General features: G+C 42.5%; 1 protein-coding gene across 1 annotated transcript in view; it reads right to left on the bottom strand.

Moving 5' to 3' along the window:
• Positions 1 to 330: 330 nt before the first annotated feature.
• STK26 (serine/threonine kinase 26) overlaps positions 331 to 17,592 on the bottom strand; it is a 77,696-nt gene continuing 60,434 nt past the window's right edge. Inside the window, exons 4-11 of the mRNA XM_069746941.1 lie at positions 13,406 to 13,514; positions 13,159 to 13,316; positions 7,531 to 7,716; positions 6,270 to 6,412; positions 5,861 to 5,954; positions 5,238 to 5,300; positions 3,947 to 4,083; positions 331 to 2,403 (exon numbers count right to left, since the gene is read on the bottom strand). Coding sequence (XP_069603042.1) covers positions 2,382 to 2,403; positions 3,947 to 4,083; positions 5,238 to 5,300; positions 5,861 to 5,954; positions 6,270 to 6,412; positions 7,531 to 7,716; positions 13,159 to 13,316; positions 13,406 to 13,514 — 912 coding nt within the window. The 3' untranslated portion in view covers positions 331 to 2,381. The remainder of the gene's footprint in view (positions 2,404 to 3,946; positions 4,084 to 5,237; positions 5,301 to 5,860; positions 5,955 to 6,269; positions 6,413 to 7,530; positions 7,717 to 13,158; positions 13,317 to 13,405; positions 13,515 to 17,592) is intronic.

Raw genomic sequence — 17,592 nt, 5'->3', positions numbered from 1 at the left:
AGTCTGTACGGTGCGTGAGACTGGTGGCCATACACTACAGAGGAGGATCGTGCAGGCCAACGTCTCTGGCACATGTGGGCATCAACCCCTTTAACATTTACTTTTAAAAAAAAAAAATTGGGCTCAAATCATAAAACGCACACTAACAGATCATAATATTATAATATGTGGCTATATTATAATATTATAATTACACCACCTTCAAGGAAACAAACGTTGAAGTACATGCGGAAGCAATATATATATATATATGTATATATGTACATGGGAGGTCTTGAAGAGGACATCCCATCAAGCAGTACCATAATCTTCCATTTACAGTTCTGCCGGTTGTTTGGAAAGTTTATTTATTTTTTTTATATATATATTTTATACTTCCAACCATCAAGACTTCCCCCCCTGGTCGTGTCGGAGCGAATCTCTATAACTTAGTTACTCGTATATCAAATGGTAAATACAGGTTTAAAATACACGTTCACAGGAGTATAAATACATCATGGTGCTGTTCTGCATGAAAAGTCTGGAAAAAAAAACAAAGTGGAATATATTACATAGGACATCTGATGTTTGGGGGGATGCTGGTGCAAACCATTGTCTCTGTACGCTGCCTGTGCGGGTGGAGTGGGCTTTTAGGTTTTTCTCGTGATACATAAATGCCCAGTGTTTCCCGCGGTAGCATTTCAATTACATTATTTTTATCAAACAAATCATAAAAAAAACAAAAAAAAAAAAACCTACATCACATTGCTGCAATGCAAAGCAGGCAAATTCTAGATGCAATACATTAGACATCCTCTGTCTACTCTCGCCAAAACAAAAATGAAAAAAATATATATTGCTTTAATTCTTTTTAAAGAAAATAAAAAAAAGACCCTACACAGATAGGAGAGCGTTATGTCAAGTCTGCGAGACGGCTGCCACATTGCTATTCAGATTAAGTTAAGGGCTCAGTAGGGGGTAACCAACCCCTTTAAGAGTATTAAAAAGGGAGGTGGATGAATATTGAGCAACAGATTCACATCCACCTATTTAGCTTTTCCAGCAAGTATAGAAAAAGGTACAAGCGACCCAAGTTGCTCCGTTTCAGCAGTGCGGTGATATGTTTTCCCATTTTATTACCTGCAACCAGTCAGTGAATATCCACTTTTTTTTTTCTTTTTTTTTTAAATCAACAGGCTCAAAATTCAGTGCAGGTTTTTTCTTTATTGACAGAGCACCAAATGTCTGCCATCATACTCTGCTGCAGCCACTAGAGGGAGCCAAGGAGCAAACTACATACTGATGAACTAGAACACTGTATGCAGCAAACTTTTAAAGCTCCCTCTAGTGGTGGCAGAAAGTAGCCAATCTTTAAAACATATGTCATGTCTTTGTAGGGAAAGTGTAGCTCTGTATAAGAAAAAAAAAAAACCTTCAGCTTCTACAAGCTATATTATTCAAAGACTGTTGGATAAAATAAAAAGGACATGTAGAGATTCACTATAAAGCTAAAGCCAAAATCTATGGAAAAGACCGCCTAAATATATATCAGAGACCAGCAATATTGCGCTCATTGGCAAGGTCTCTGGTCCATACCCAAGACTGCACTATTTAAAAAGAAAAAAAAATGGCGGCTTTTAAAGTTTTTAGAAGTATTCTCTAAGTGCCACTTGTCCTGACATTTGCTATGCAGACGGCATGGACCACGTCATGATTCTCTATGGGGCCTCCAAGACCCGATGGTCTCTTTTTTCTTTCATGAACTAGTGCTCGATCACAGGACCTGCGCTGTCATTAGCAAACGCTTGCTGCGCAGAAGCTCCATTGTGCCTCCATTAAACACAATTGTTCTATTTCACGTAACGTAGCGACTTCTCATCCTGTATCTTATCAAAACATGGCAGAAGTCAAATCATACGAGAGGAAAAAAAAAAAAAAAGGACCAGTAGATTTCATCAGTGTACAGTGCAACACAACCACCACAAACATACTGTCGTCACTTGCACGGGCCACTAACTTAGCAACAGCAAGAACAGCGGATCAACATGGATAGAATTCAACAAAGGAGTAAAGTAGTAAAAGTCTTCAGTCTTTACAAAATAATCTCCAGAAAATATAAAAACCATTTACACCATCACAAAACAAAAATATATATAACAAAAAAAAAGGGAAGAGGAAAAAAAAAAAAAAAAGATAAAGAAAAAAGTTTCTGTGTTTTCCTTCCAAACTTTCAATCATGGTCATGGATGTGTTTTGCAAAGACCCAAAAGGCACAAGGAGCTGAAAATGCTAAGCACGGCCAGGCATGAAGTACTTCTCGTGGGTGTCCCTCTTTTTTTTTCCCCATTTTTCTTTGTTTTTTTTTGTTTTTTTACAGCCATGTCATGGTCATAACATGATACTTAGGAGTCACTGACTGGAAACCTGGAAAACAAATCAAAGAATTATGTATAAAAAATGACTTTATATATTTAAAAAAAAGCAAAATTTGGGGAGACTGGAACGCATAAGAAGTGGTGTAATATTAGAAATTAGCTGGCATCAAAATGGAGAATGTATTTGTGACGCTGCAGCCAACAACAGACGTAAGGCAGGATTACATATTTGTCTCTCCTTACAGGGGCAGATGGCCGTGTTGGAAACCAGGCCGGTCATCTGCATATTTTCGACGTGACTGGCTCACTCTGCTCAATAGTGGATGCAATAGAAAGCAGCTCCTGCACCAGTCTGCAATTGGGACGGCCAATTTTGACGACATGACTGACCTGTTTATTGATATTTAGGTGTGAACCTGGTCATGGCATAAATTTTTCTGGCTATTATTTTTAACATATGCAAAGTAAATGCCATGAAAAGTGCTGCGGAATATGTTGGCGCTATATAAATAAAATCATCATCACTTATAAAACATCTGAACAATTCAACATTCCTCCACTAGAGGGAGCAAAGTATACAGTGAGGTCCTCAACTGTTTCCTATACCTTAAAGGGGTTGTCTTGATTACCTAGCCTTAGAACAGCACTCCCTCTGACCAGGCAGATAGAAGCCATGTACAGACAGGACCAGAGCAGCTCCGTGCCTTGTTTTGTGTCCACTGCCCAATATTGTGCTGCATCTCCCCTTAAAGTGAGTAAGAGCAGAGCCGCAGTACTCCGAAGTAGCTACTAAGCAATGTACGGAGCTGCTCTGGACTCTACATTGCCCATATGTAGACACGGTCCGAGAAGAGGTCATCAAATCGGTTGCTGTGCTGGGTATCAGACCCCCACTGATCTCATACTGATGCCCCATCATCATGCGGATGGGTCATAAATTGTTAAAAGGGATATTTCCATCTCCAAGATCCTACCCCAGTATGTAGTAGGTGTAATAGTATTATTAGCAAATACCTCCAATTGCAAATGTATAGTTTTTCTGATTCGCTCAGTCTCTTTCCTCATGTGCAGGCATTGTAGGACCTTAGGCATCCATGGTTACGACCACCAAAAGTGACAGCTAGCTGCTAGTTAGTGGTCGTAACCATGGATATTCAAGGTCCTGCCATGCCTGCACATGAGGAAAGAGCGCGAATCAGAAAATTTTTACTACATTTCTATTTGGAGGTATTTGCTATTATAACACCTACTAAATATTGGGATAGGATCTTGGATATGGGAATATCCCTTTATGTCTTAGACAACCATTTTAAGGGGTTATCTAGAACCATTTTTTTTTTTACTAGGAGCTAAAAAATAAAAAAATAAAAAAAAAAAACAGGTAGGCAAGTGCTTATTAGATAGCAACTGTCTGCCCATCTGGCTCAGAGTGGTCACTGACCGCTCCTGCCGGCGATTCAGCTGCTCTGCATCAACAGAGCAGCTCTTCTTCTGGGCTGCAACTGCTGACATTAAGCCGACAGCCGGGTTCCTGAACAGAAGCTTAGTTGATGTGACATCAGTCTGACATCCATGTTCATAAGTCTACTCACTTTTGGAATTTTTCCATGAGCTTCTTTACCATCTTGTCAGTAATCCCAGGATAAGTCTCTTCTGCCAGGTTCATACTCTTTTCAAGTTCTTCAATTGCATTTTTTCTTACGGTGTTGTTCCTGTCTTGCTGTTTAAGCTACAAAAAAGAAATACATTCAGGAGGCTTCAAAGAATTTTACAGAAGAAAAAAAAAAAAAAAAACTTTCTCAGCTAAACCCCCATCATCACTACACGAGGCACCACCATCATCTGGAGAGGCTTGTAACCTTTCCGTAAGGCGGACAGATTGTGATTGGGGCAGGCCTTGGCCAATATTGCCTATATAATGAAATCAGAACAAATGGCAACGATTGTTGAAGAGGGGAAGAAATCAGAAACTCAACGGCGCAAATTTGTTTCCATGTCCCCGATAATGCTGCAGAAGTCTGATGGCACTACAGACCTGGGGTGGAGTTTTTTGTCTATTTTTCAGTACACACAAGTTCGCATTTAATCATAGGACATAATTATTTTCCCTTATGTTTCATACATAACTACAATTTGTATATTGTAGTTTAATGCAATTTTTTTTCAAACTATGAATACGCACAAGGAGTCATACAGAAGCCCTCCTCTTGACACCCCATAAGTATATAGGGTGAATGTACAGGACGGTATGATATATAGAAGTCTACCTCGGCCATCAATGCGGAACGAGAAATTCCCAAATTATGCGCGAAACATACGTATTAAATGCAATATGAAGTGATAAATCTACACTCTGGTCTAATAAAATCTAATTAGTTGGGTCATAAAGTTTCCTGCATACACAGCTGGACCCTCTCTGTATCCATTAAACATCACAGCGATTTGCCATATTTCGATCTTTTGCATCCAGATGTCAAAATTGCACAATCTGTGAATCCTCCATTTTTTCCAATTGAACTAAAAAAAAAAAAGTGGGAAGAGGACTAAAGGCGCATTCACCAAGCATGATCATCATTCCTGGGAATGGTCTTTTCATGATAATTGTGGAGTGTAAACAGGCTGCTGATCACTCGATTGATTCTTGGTTTCTCGGCAGCACATCGTCCTGTGTAAACAGGACGTGTGCTGCCGAGAGCAATGGCAGCCTACGTGCACTGAATGCATTATTATCGATCGCATAGTGCGCATCTGAAGTGTGGAAGGCCTGTGTAAACAATTGCCCATCTTGCAAGGGACTATAGAAAGAAGGTGTGATCGTGGTGTCCCCCAAAACCTACAATATGAGAAGTAGACTGCCTATAGTATATGACTGGGAGACCATACCTCAGAAAAAACGGGGGCTATTATTGCCGATATAGAGCTCAGCGTTTTTACAAGGTCTTGATCCTGTAACAGAAAGCACACAATTTGGTTAGTAATGCTACGTATACACATGTGGCCTGTGGATATACCGAAATGCTTACAGGAATGTGCACATTACAGATGTGAGGGAAGACACGCTGTACAAAGTTTGTCACCAGCATCGGTAATGAGCGCAGACAGGAGATAGGTAAGTAGGTAAGGCACCAGAATGCAAACTACAGTGTGAAAGACTTGGAGCAATTTGCACTGGTAAATGCGTTTTCAAACTATAGGAACAAAAAAAAAAAAAAGGTAACAAGAACTGGGGCTCTGACATGGCTAGATTATGTGCTGGCACTGCCCAGAGAATCAGAGGAGCAATGACCGGGCCCTGAAAAGACTGCATTGAAATATTTTTATGTTCAAACATCCTCTACAAGTTTTTTTTTCTTAGCCAGCTGAATGAAAAAAAAAGAAAAAAAAAGAAAAAAAAGCTAAAGCCTTTAGAGGAAGGAGAAAAAGAAAAAAAAGAAAACCAAAGGGTAAAAAATAAATAGTGACAATATAGGGCCCAAGTTTGACACCAGGCGCCTATGGGCACTTACTGTTCCATTTTGCAATTTTTTTGCATCCGGTTTCTTCCGAACTGTGGTGAAAGTCCACTCGGGATGTGTATTGTTCTCCTTATTGCTGGGCTCCCTGTGAGTGAGGACATTAGATAAGGTTCAGCTTCTTGCGTACTATTCTGCTTTACATTTTGACCGTAACCCTCAAGCCGGCCATACATGATGGCTGACGGGTACGGAGCTCTTGGCCACCAGCGGTCAGCCCTCACTCATGTACACAAACGTTCAGCTTGGGGGTGTCTGGGGGTCTTTTTACAGCGGACTTCTGTATCTGTCTAGTTGCTCCCTAGGTTTACTAAAATAACCATACATGTGTAAGCTGATAGTGTGCAGCAGCAAATTTACTGCGAAACAGCCTATATGAGCCAATGAGTGAGCGAGTACTTACGTGTCGGAGTCGTCAGATTCGGAGTCGCTGTGCCCTTCTGCCTTCCATCGTTTATACCTGTCGATCAACTCTGTTAGGTAAGATGTCCGCTTGGCATTTTTCACAATAAACTTGTGCTTGAGAAGTTCTTTGGCTGTGGGTCGCTAGGAAACACAACAGGTTTTATTTCACCTTTTCGCAACTCATAGGCATGTGATTAATAGCATTACACAACGGCAGGCTTAAGAGGTGATCGGGGACACAACCCACACAATACAGACATCGTACATCACCGTCACTGTTTACACAAAGTACATACGCCAGTGCATCTCCCGGTGAATCGTCATAAGTCATAGTAGTCAAATATTACTAGTTAGGTCATTTACGTTTAGATATTAGCATTTCTCGGTTTCTGCAAACCAGACAGGAGGTGGTGCATAAATGTCCTTTTGTCATTGTATTGATGATGCAAATCTTTCTGAGAAGCCAATTCAAGAGTCACAATAAATAGGACTGCCCTTTCTATTTCTGCTAAAAAGGCTGCCTTACATCATGGTACCCTAGGCATATGAGCGTCGCAGCCTCTCTATATGACCGATGCTCAGCCGCTATCTGGCAGAGCGTTGATCAGGGCTTCCTCTGCTAGCAAGATCACTATTTTTTCCCTCATTGTTTGTGCAAGAGAAATTTTAGATCTCTGCGCACAGTTGAGGAACCGTACAGTGACCACCCATGATCCAGGTCTGAGCAGTGTCTCCGGTACACCCCCGCCACAGTTCCATCGGTCGGGCAACTTCTGTTTGCCTACCACAGACTTGTTACAGGCATGAACAGAAAGTGTGGGTGATCTGGATTTTAAGTAAAACCAAAACGGGCTAAAATAAAAAACACATTTTATCTAATGAAGCATAAACAAGTAAATAAACTAGATTGACAAGTTCTTGTGGCATACATAATAATAATAATAATCTTTATTTTTATATAGCGCTAACATATTCCGCAGCGCTTTACAGTTTGCACACATTATCATCACTGTCCACGATGGGGCTCACAATCTAGAATCCCTATCAGTATGTCTTTGGAATGTGGGAGGAAACCGGAGTGCCCGGAGGAAACCCACGCAAACACGGAAAGAACATACAAACTCTTTGCAGATGTTGTCCTGGGTGGGATTAGAACCCAGGACCCCAGCGCTGCAAGGCTGCAGTGCTAACCACTGCGCCACCGTGCTGCCCATACATGCAAACAGGCACCAACACCTCCGACACCTAAGAATACTTACAAAGGAGGGGTCTTTGTTTAAACAGGCATCTATGAACTCTTTGAAAGGTTTACCGAAGTCCCCTGTTAATGTGGGTGGGTTATTTTTAGGAATGAGAAATAGGACCCTCATCGGATGCATGTCGGAGTTGGGTGGTTCACCTTTAGCTAATTCGATTGCAGTGATTCCCAAAGACCAGATGTCAGCCTGAAATACAAAGAGGAACATGTCCAATTTAGCCAAAATGCAATTAAAGTTAGGAATAGTATCTTTAAAAAAAAACAAACAAAAAAAAAAAAACATCAATGATAAAAAGGGCTACACCAATAAGATTCAGCATTAAACTTCTTAAAAAGTCACAGTAGTCCCAACCAAACCTCCACTCTGCAGAAGGAGGATCAGAAGATCTGCCATCTGGTGATCAGATGGTGGCAGATTGAGGATCCAGCTCCGCAGCGCTCACCTCACATTGTCAAGAGACTTTCCATCAGTAAATTAAAATTTCAGGCCTGAGTTCACTGAGTATTTAAATGATTTGTTTTTCTTTCTTACATTACACTCTTCAAAATGGTGTACAAAGTTTATGTATTTTGTCCAACATCACCAAAAGTTTTATTTTTTCGTTTAACTTTTATGTGGCTTTTTAAATACGCAAAAAAGTTTTACATTCTGCAAAATAGCGTCAATATCTAGCATACATAAAAAAAAATGCAATTGATGAATCAGCCGAAAACATCAGGAAACCTTAAACTCCACCCAAAACATCGAAAAAACAGGGGAAAAAAAAGAAACAACCAAAGGGTGTAAAAAATAGTCACAGATTAAAAGAAGAATAAGCACATTCCCAGGATGCATTTTGGCTTCTAAATAACACTGCGTTTTATTGTATCAGCAAAGTGAATAAAGGTACCTTCACACTGAGCGACTTCACAATGATATCGCTAGCGATCCGTGACGTTGCAGCGTCCTGGATAGCGATATCGGTGTGTTTGACACGCAGCAGCGATCTGGATCCTGCTGTGCCATCGTTGGTCGGAGCAGAAAGTCCAGCACTTTATTTCATCGCTGGACTCCCTGCAGACATCGCTGAATCGGCGTGTGTGACGCGGATTCAGCGATGTCTTCACTGGTAACCAGGGTAAACATCGGGTTACTAAGCGCAGGGCCGCGCTTAGTAACCCGATGTTTACCCTGGTTACCAGTGTAAATGTAAAAAAAACCAAACACTACATACTTACCTTCCGCTGTCTGTCCCCCGGCGTTCTGCTTCCCTGCACTGTCAGCGCCGGCTGGCCGTAAAGCAGAGCACAGCGGTGACGTCACCGCTGTGCTTTACGGCCGGCCGGCGCTCACAGTCAGTGCAGGAAAGCACAGCGACGGGGGACAGACACCGGAATGTAAGTATCTAGTTTTTTTTTTTTTTTTACTTTTACACTGGTAACCAGGGTAAACATCGGGTTACTAAGCGCGGCCCTGCGCTTAGTAACCCGATGTTTACCCTGGTTACCAGGGGACTTCGGCATCGTTGGTCGCTGGAGAGCTGTCTGTGTGACAGCTCTCCAGCGACCAAACAGCGACGCTGCAGCGAACGGGATCGTTGTCTAGATCGCTGCAGCATCGCTAAATGTGACGGTACCTTAAGATTTCTGAAATCACACGCCGTTTTTTTTCCCTTGCAGTTATAAATTTTTCACCTATTCAAATGAATGATGGAAAAAAAAAATGTATGCAAAAACAAAAGCATTTTAAGCAGCGTTTTTCCTGCCAACACTCCAGTATTTGCAAACGTTTCTGCAGCAAATACTGAACGTGTGCACATCCCCTAAAGGGCAAATGAAAAACAGGTGAAAAACACTAACGAAGACAAAAACAGGTGTAAATGTAACAATGAATAAAGACATTTCTCGAAGTAGCAAATCAGATGAGAGGGAGCGCAAAATCTGGCAAGATTCACTTCAATCTTTGGTATCAACTGTGAGGAGGGAGTGGATTTTACAACATCTTAGTGGCAAATTGGAGTCTTTTGCTCAGTTTTTGGCCTGTTTCGTCACTGTCGACTTGCTAGTCTGTACCTTAAATAGGAAAACGACTTCATCTATTTTCGTCAAATTGTCCAAGGGAAAAAAAAAAAATCACCAAGACATCTCAAAGAGAAGAAAATTAACCAAATGCAATCAGGCAAAATATTTCTTCACCTGGGGGATTGGTAATAACTTCAGAATCACTGGAGGTCCCATCATTGGGGCCCTCACCAATCCAGAGAACCAGGGCTCCGAAGAGTCATGGCTGAACAGATTAAAGGTCAATTACCATATATACTCGAGTATAAGCCGACCTGAGAATAAGCCGAGCCCCCTAATTTTGCCACAAAAAAACTGAAAACTTAATGACTCGAGTATAAGCCTAGGGTGGAAAATGCAGCAGCTACTGGTAAATGTCAAAAGTTAAAATAGATACCAATAAAAGTAAAATTAATTGAGACATCAGTAGGTTAAGTGTTTTTGAATATCCATATTAAATCAGGGGCCCCATATAAATTCTCCATACAGTTCATGATGGGCCCCATAAGATGCTCCATATTAAAATACGCCCCATATAATCCTGCATAAAGGTTAATAAGGGCCCCATAAGATGCTTCATAGATATATTTGCCCCATATAATCCTGCACAAACGTTGATTATGGCCCCATAAGATGCTCCATACAGACTCTTGCCCCATATAGTGCTGCACAAACGTTATGGCCCCATAAGATGCTCCATACAGACAATTGCCCCATTTGCTGTTGCTGCGATAAAAAAAAAAAAAAAAAAAAAATCACACTCGCCTCTCTGTCGCTCAGGCACTTTCAATATTCACCTGACTTCGTTCGCTCCATCTTCAGCGTCTTCTGCACTGACATTCAGGCAGAGGGCACGCACTAACCATGTCATCGCGCCCTCTGACCTGAGCGTCACTGCAGAAGACGCTGAAGACGGAGCGGCGGCTGGCACGAGGAGAGGTGAATATCGCTCAGCGCTCCCGTCCCAGTTATACTCACCTGCTCCTGGCGCAGTGCAGTCCCTGGTTCCCCGGCACCGCAGCTTCTGCCTGTATTGAACGGTCACCGTTACCGCTCATTACAGTAATGAATATGCGGCTCCACCCCTATGGGAGGTGGAGCCGCATATTCATTACTGTAATGAGCGGTACCATGTGAGCGCTCAGTACAGGAAGACGTTGACGTGCCGAGGAAGCAGGGACCGCACCAGGAGCAGGTGAGTATAATTAGACAGCCCCCGCTCACCCTCCCCTGCCGAGCCCTGGGTATGACTCGAGTACAAGCCGAGAGGGGGACTTTCAACCTAAAAAAAATGGGCTGAAAATCTCGGCTTATACTCGAGTATATACGGTAATCCTAATGGGAGCGCTGCTCATCATCCAAGCACAAACTTGCTTGGCAACCTCCAGAGCTCCAAGAATGAATGGAGGAGTGGCAGCGCGCATGATCCATCTCTGCTCCATTCAGCTGGGACTCTCCAGAGTCTGGTTCTTGGGATCAACGAGTGCCCCAGATATCGGACCTTCAGCACTGGGGAACATTTAGCTTGTTGATCGGATGATTGTCAGCCTGTTCATACTGCACGATTATGGGGATACAGAAGTTCCTGCTCTTTCCTGATAATCGTGCAGTGTAAAAGCACAATAAGTTTTTGACCCAAAACTTCACACTACACTCAAATAGATGTAGTAGCCATTTGCTTCATATGATCAACCGGTCCATTACAAGAGTCAGCACTTTCTTAATTTCCACCATCATCAAATGGGTTGTCTTTTAAATGACACAGCCTGTGCTGCTGCAGAACTACAACTCCCAGCATGGCAGGTCACAGAATGCTGAGAGTAGTAATGTCACAGCTGGTTTCCGATACGTACAGCTTTTACCTTTGTTTCACCAGATACTTGTATTTGGCTTTCAAGCTATTTTGTTCTGCATTTTTATCACCTGCTGAGCCCTTTATTGCCTTGGGACAAAACACAATGCTGCGCTCTAGATAAAAGATCTAAAATCCAGCCAGCACAGCAGAACACGGTCTTACAACACAATGAATACACATAAAAAAATAAATCCTGCATGAAAAGGCTCAGCAGGAAGCTAGGCAGTAAAATCAATGCATGAAAGGAAATGTAACCTATTCTTTTGTATATAAAAAACAAAAAAAAAACGGTGGGTTTCAGAAAATGTACTCGTCAACTCTCCCGTCATGTCTAGTTTACTACATACTTGTATTAGTGGTGACGTTCCTCAGTTACTCCTCTTAGAAAATGTACGGCGGTCTGTTGGAGGCGTGTCCTACACTGTCCAATCAGTGCTGACCATACTACACCGGGGGGACAACGCTGACAAGAGGAACTGTACCACTCCCTATACAATGGTGTCAATATCCAGCAGGAGAAACACAGGAACGTGTATAAAAGGGGCTCCAGCATGAGTTTTCATGGGTAAGGTCCCTTTTAAACGTAAAGCTGAAATACCTATATCTAGTTGCTTCACCGTTACTGGAAGTGTTTAAGCCAAGTTCGGAGAGTCCCTTAAACCTGTCAAATGGATTACATTGGTGGAAGTTTATTAAAGTCTCCTATGGAGACCTCAGTCCTACCAGACAAAAGTGACTAAGTCATCTATTTGCCCACGACACCTTGTTACTGTGTCCATAGGAGCTGTAGAAACAAAATAAGGGTTTTCTTTAAAGCTTTTTATTAAGTCGTGTCCCCACTGGACGGCATGCCAGCGGTAGTCATGTTCATATACATTTATACACATTACATGACCCCATGTCTAGGAGGTATGCACAGTAAGCAGACACAATGTATGACATGTACCAGTTACTGTATGTGCCTGCAATCACCCCGGCCTGGATTGCAATGATAGCACATAGGGACACAGCACAGCAAGGATCAAAACAAGTGGGGACGCTACTCAGCAATTACTATAATGCTCAGTGTATCACTACCAGCGCCCAAAGGGAAAACAAAGACTATTTTAAAAGCGCCTGGAGCAAATTTACCGAGTCTCCTGCTAAGGGAAACACTGTATGTCTCCACATTGTCTTTCCTTTTTGCTACATAACAATATATGTATCAGAAAAGCTGGTGGAATCAAGTAGTCAGGCGAGAGTTCGGATACGAACTGACCTGGATCTGTGTATAGATGATGGCAAAACTGCGACTACTGGTATTATAATGTGAAGTGCTGCGGAATATGTTGGCGCTATATAAATAAAAATTATGAGGATTATATACACAAAAGCTGTCCAAAAATGAAGTACAAGCGCCTCTCGCCATATACACAGTTATCCCCAATCAGTTCCTTTACATACACCCAATTTCCGTGACAGTGGACCAGTCGACCATCTGATGTGCACGGGGGTCAGATGTTAAGGTGGCCGAAGGCTATGTGCAGTGCTGAAGGGGAAAAAAAAAAACCTGCGGGACTTAAAAGAACAAATTCCAGGAAAAATTTTAACTCATCTAACTCAAAATAGGATCAATTAGGAGCTCAGAATGTAAGACTTCACAGTCCGCTGACCGGTGTATGATACTTGAATTGACCCTTTTTCCTACATACCCAGAAACGTTCACAGAGATCAGATGAAAATTTGCTTTCTCACCTTTGAGTCGTACGCCGACTGCTGTATGACTTCAGGCGCCATCCAGAAAGGAGTGCCTACAAACGTATTTCTCTTAATCTGTGTATCCGTCAGCTGTCCGGCCACACCAAAGTCAGCAAGTTTGACATCGCCTTGTTCTGAGAGCAGGACGTTGGCAGCTGTGAGACATAAGACAACGTGAGATGGATGGCAGTCAGCCCAGCTGCAGTCAGGGGGTAAACTTCACAAAAACCTGTCTTGGGCCTACCTTTGATGTCCCTGTGAATTTTATTCTCCGAGTGCAGATAATCAAGACCTTTCAAGATTTCTTTCAACATGGTCGCAATCTGAAACTCATCAAAAGGTCCCACTCGTAGCTAAAAAGAAAGTAAAACTTAAACTTTTTTTTCTTTTCTTAAGTTAAGCCAGACGTTCCCAGCTATAATACGTCCAATTTTATACAGAATAATAATTTATAGCAAAATTAAGATATACCACATAAAGCAGCACTGGGTTCGGCCAACGCTTTCCTTCGCTCAGACAAAATGTAAACACTTTCAATTTTTCCAATACTGTCCATAATATATAGCAAATGGCACTTCACTCAATTTCTGTGGAGCGTAATCATAGCAGAATGAAGAGAACCATAAATGTAAAAAACAATCTTTATTAAGTATTAGATAAAATCAAACTATAACAGGGTGCCAAGTAAGAGGGGGGGGTTACCGACAGGTCCTGAGGTAAAGATACAGTATATATCATGTATTTTGTAGCCCAGCAACCTGCCCAACTCACAATTATAGACAAAGGATTTTTAATGTAAATAGATTGCAAATGGCGAAGTTAGTGAAAGTATTACTTACCTACCAAATAGAGGTATATTATACATGATGGACCAAGAATCCATCCCACCCCGACGCACGTTTCGCAATCAGCTTCTTCCGGGGGCTTTGGGGAAAGAAGCCAATTGCAAAACATGCGTCGGGGTGAGGGGGGATGCCTGGTCCGTTCTGTATGGTATACCTCCATTTGCTAACTTAAGTAATACTTTCAGTAAATTGGCTGCCTGCAATCTACTTACATGAAAAATCCTTTCTGACTACAATCATGTTGGGCAGCTTGCAATGTGTCTCTTCATTCTAGCAGCTTTACTTTGCATTGTGTTCTTTACTAAAAACACTATCCTCCTGTGATTGATACCGTATATACAATGCTAATCTGATGCTGCTCAGGATAAAAACTTTGTACCTTATATATGCTTTGGTTCATTATCTTATGTGAGGTCATTAGATCTGGATTATTTAATATATATTTCATTTGTTTGAGCCTTGATACTACAAAATACATGAGATACACAGTGTATCCATACCTCAGGACCCATCAGTAGCACCCTCCCATCCTACTGGGCCCTCTGTTACTACATGTATATAGTGTTTACTTTTATTTTATCTAATATCTTTTTTACATTTATGGTTCTCTTCATTCGGCTAGGATTACATGTTAGTCTGAAATCGAGTAGATTTTAAATGTAAACGTTGCAGTTGATCAGTGATTTATTGAAGGGGGGGGGGGGGGATCAGAGGATAAAAACCCTTCAAATCCTCATGAAAAACTCCTCAAAATACTTGGGAGGTTTTGCTCAGTTTCCTCTAACAAAAATAACCCGTAGCAAAAAGACTGAGCACGTGGCCGTTACAGGAACTTTAAAATCCATTGAATAAATCCATAGCATCTGTTATAGAAATATACGGCCAGCAGCCAGATATAGGATTTGCAATCAGTGCTTGAGTTTTATATTGTTCTATAGAGAAGTCCGGTCCTCTATAATAAAAAAAAAAAAAAAGTGCCATTTCGTAGTGGAATTTAATCATTCCTTCTTCATATTACCCCGTATTACAGTAAAATTCAGCCGCTGTGAGGTCCGATGGGTTAAGCAGGAAACGTTGTGCCCAGAAATACATCAAAGGTTTGGACATGAAGAGCGGGGTTAATCAATACATAGCATCATGGACTTTACTCCGATCTTTATATATTCGCAGGGCTGTTTTATGAGGCAACACGTAAGTAGTCCTCTCCGACAATAAAAAAACAAAATCGAAACCATTTAAATACTTCCTTTCTAAGAGAAGCTGAACACCAAAACAATCATGCACCATGGGAGCGGTCTTAAAGGGAACCTGTCACCCCGTTTTTTGAGATTGAGATATAAATACTGTTAAATAGGGCCTGCGCTGTGTGTTACTATAGTGTATGTAGTGTACCCCGATTCCCCACCTATGCTGAGAAATAACTTACCAAAGTCGCCGTTTTCGCCAAAGTTTGCATCTCGGCTTTGGGAAAATGGCCGCCGCCGCGATCTCTAATGCGCACGCGCGGCATCCCGCGGCCATTTTCCTGAAGCCCCGTGCAGCAGAGCACTCCATCTGCGCACGCGCGGCCCCAGGAAGATGGCCGCCCCCACCGACGAAAGGGATGACAGCGCAGATCGCGCGCTGCTTGTTCACGTGCCCACAGTGGATTAGTCACCTCAACATGCGGACACCACTACGCCACCAACGTAAAGCTGAGGAAGAACCAGCGATGTCACCACGCCCACCCGACCTGACCAGCCTGATTGACAGGCGAAAACGGCGACTTTGGTAAGTTATTTCTCAGCATAGGTGGGGAATCGGGGTACACTACATACACTATAGTAACACAGCGCAGGCCCTATTTAACAGTATTTATATCTCAATCTCAAAAAACGGGGTGACAGGTTCCCTTTAATGGAGTAATGGCATGGGATTTGGGTCATCCAAGTGATTTTTAAAAAAAATTTTTTAAAGGGAACCTGTCCCCCCCCAAAACCGAAGGTGAGGTAAGCCCACCAGCATCAGGGGCTTATCTATAGCATTCTGTAATGCTGTAGATAAGCCCCCGATGTATCCTGAAAGATAAGAAAAACAAGTTAGATTATAGTATTTCAGTGCGCCGGGCCTCTCTGACCTTTCCTGGCGCTTGAGCACTGCAGTACTTTGCTCTGCCCTCAACAGGGAAGACAAAGTGCGCTTGCGCTGGAGCCGCAGCCTGAATGCAAGAAGAGGACGTCATCGTAAGAAGATGGGAGGCCCCGGACCACGACGCCCATCGGACCAGAACCAGACCGGGACTGCCCCTGGTTGAGTATAATCTAGCCTCTTTTTCTCATCTTTCAGGTTACATTGGGGGCTTATCTACAGCATTCTGTAATGCGAAGCCCCTGATGCTGGTGGGCTTAGCTCACCTTCGATTTTCGGGGTGACAGGTTCCCTTTAACTAATGGTTCAATACCAGTCACCCCCCCAAAATCAGTGCCAGGTCCTACAAGCTGCCAGTGTTCGGATTCAGTTGCCAGGCATGATACTTGGTTTTCACAGGTCTCACTAAATGTTGGGCACATGTATAAAGGGAGTTTGTGCTCAGAAACGGAGTAAAACCAAAACCAATGATTTCTGTGTAATGTAGGAAATTGCAGCCTAGCCTGTAGGAAAAAAAAAAAAAAATGAGAGAAACGCAGAAGCACCCGTTGGAGACATCAGTCATAGCGTGAAAGAGTCTATTTCTTCAGGTACGATGAGCCGGGCACATGGAAATAAGCGCCCAGTAAACAAAACTATAAACCTAGTTTGTTTCCTTTCCAGTCTTAAGAAGAAGAAAAAAAAGAGCAATTGGCAAGATCTGGATGGAAGAACGGTGTAAGGCGACCTCCACTGCCTCACACCAAACAAGTCCACTTGTGTTCAGTGCCTGGAAGGTCTCTAGGTATGGAAATCACAGGCCGATGAAAGGCTGCTTTGTGTCATCTTCCATGTTCTCAGTGTTTCCTATGCAGAAGAGATCCGAGTGCTGCCCCAGACTGGAAGGAAACTCGCCCCGAATCAGCCCAACACTGTCCAATCAGTGCTATGTATTTTGGCATCACAAGAATACGCACGTTCACATAAGTGTTGGCTCTGTTAGTCAGGGCTCTGGTATAAAGACGTGCACTATAAATATAGAAGGACGTATGTAACACACAGGTCACTTAGTTTAATGGTAACCTTTCCCCTCAAAAAATGCTACTTGCTTGCAGATATAGAGGTAATCTGCAAGCAAGTACCATTTACATCATATGCCTGACAGGTTTACAGAGAGAAATTAGATTATATCCTCCTTTTAGCAGCCCGCTAGTAGTCATCGGGGCAGAGAGCGGTTGCAGTCACTGCTCACTTTAGACCATTGATTGATAGCTGGTTACACACACTGCAGAGTAGGCTGCCAAGGGGTTGCAGCGCACTAACTCAAAAGACAAAGCGGCTGCAGGGAAACTAAAACCTAATTTTCTCCCTGCAGCCACGCTTTCAGTCAGCCTGCCAGGACACGATGTAAACACTATTTGATTGCACCTATCTGCAGATAGACATTTTTGGGGGTTGGTGACAGGCTCCCTCTTAAATG

The sequence above is a fragment of the Ranitomeya imitator genome, chromosome 2 (assembly GCF_032444005.1).
Source record: "Ranitomeya imitator isolate aRanImi1 chromosome 2, aRanImi1.pri, whole genome shotgun sequence".
NCBI classification, from domain to species: domain Eukaryota; kingdom Metazoa; phylum Chordata; class Amphibia; order Anura; family Dendrobatidae; genus Ranitomeya; species Ranitomeya imitator.
The sequence above is the reverse complement of the archived record's forward strand: the minus strand, read 5'-3'. Positions and strand labels throughout refer to the sequence as shown.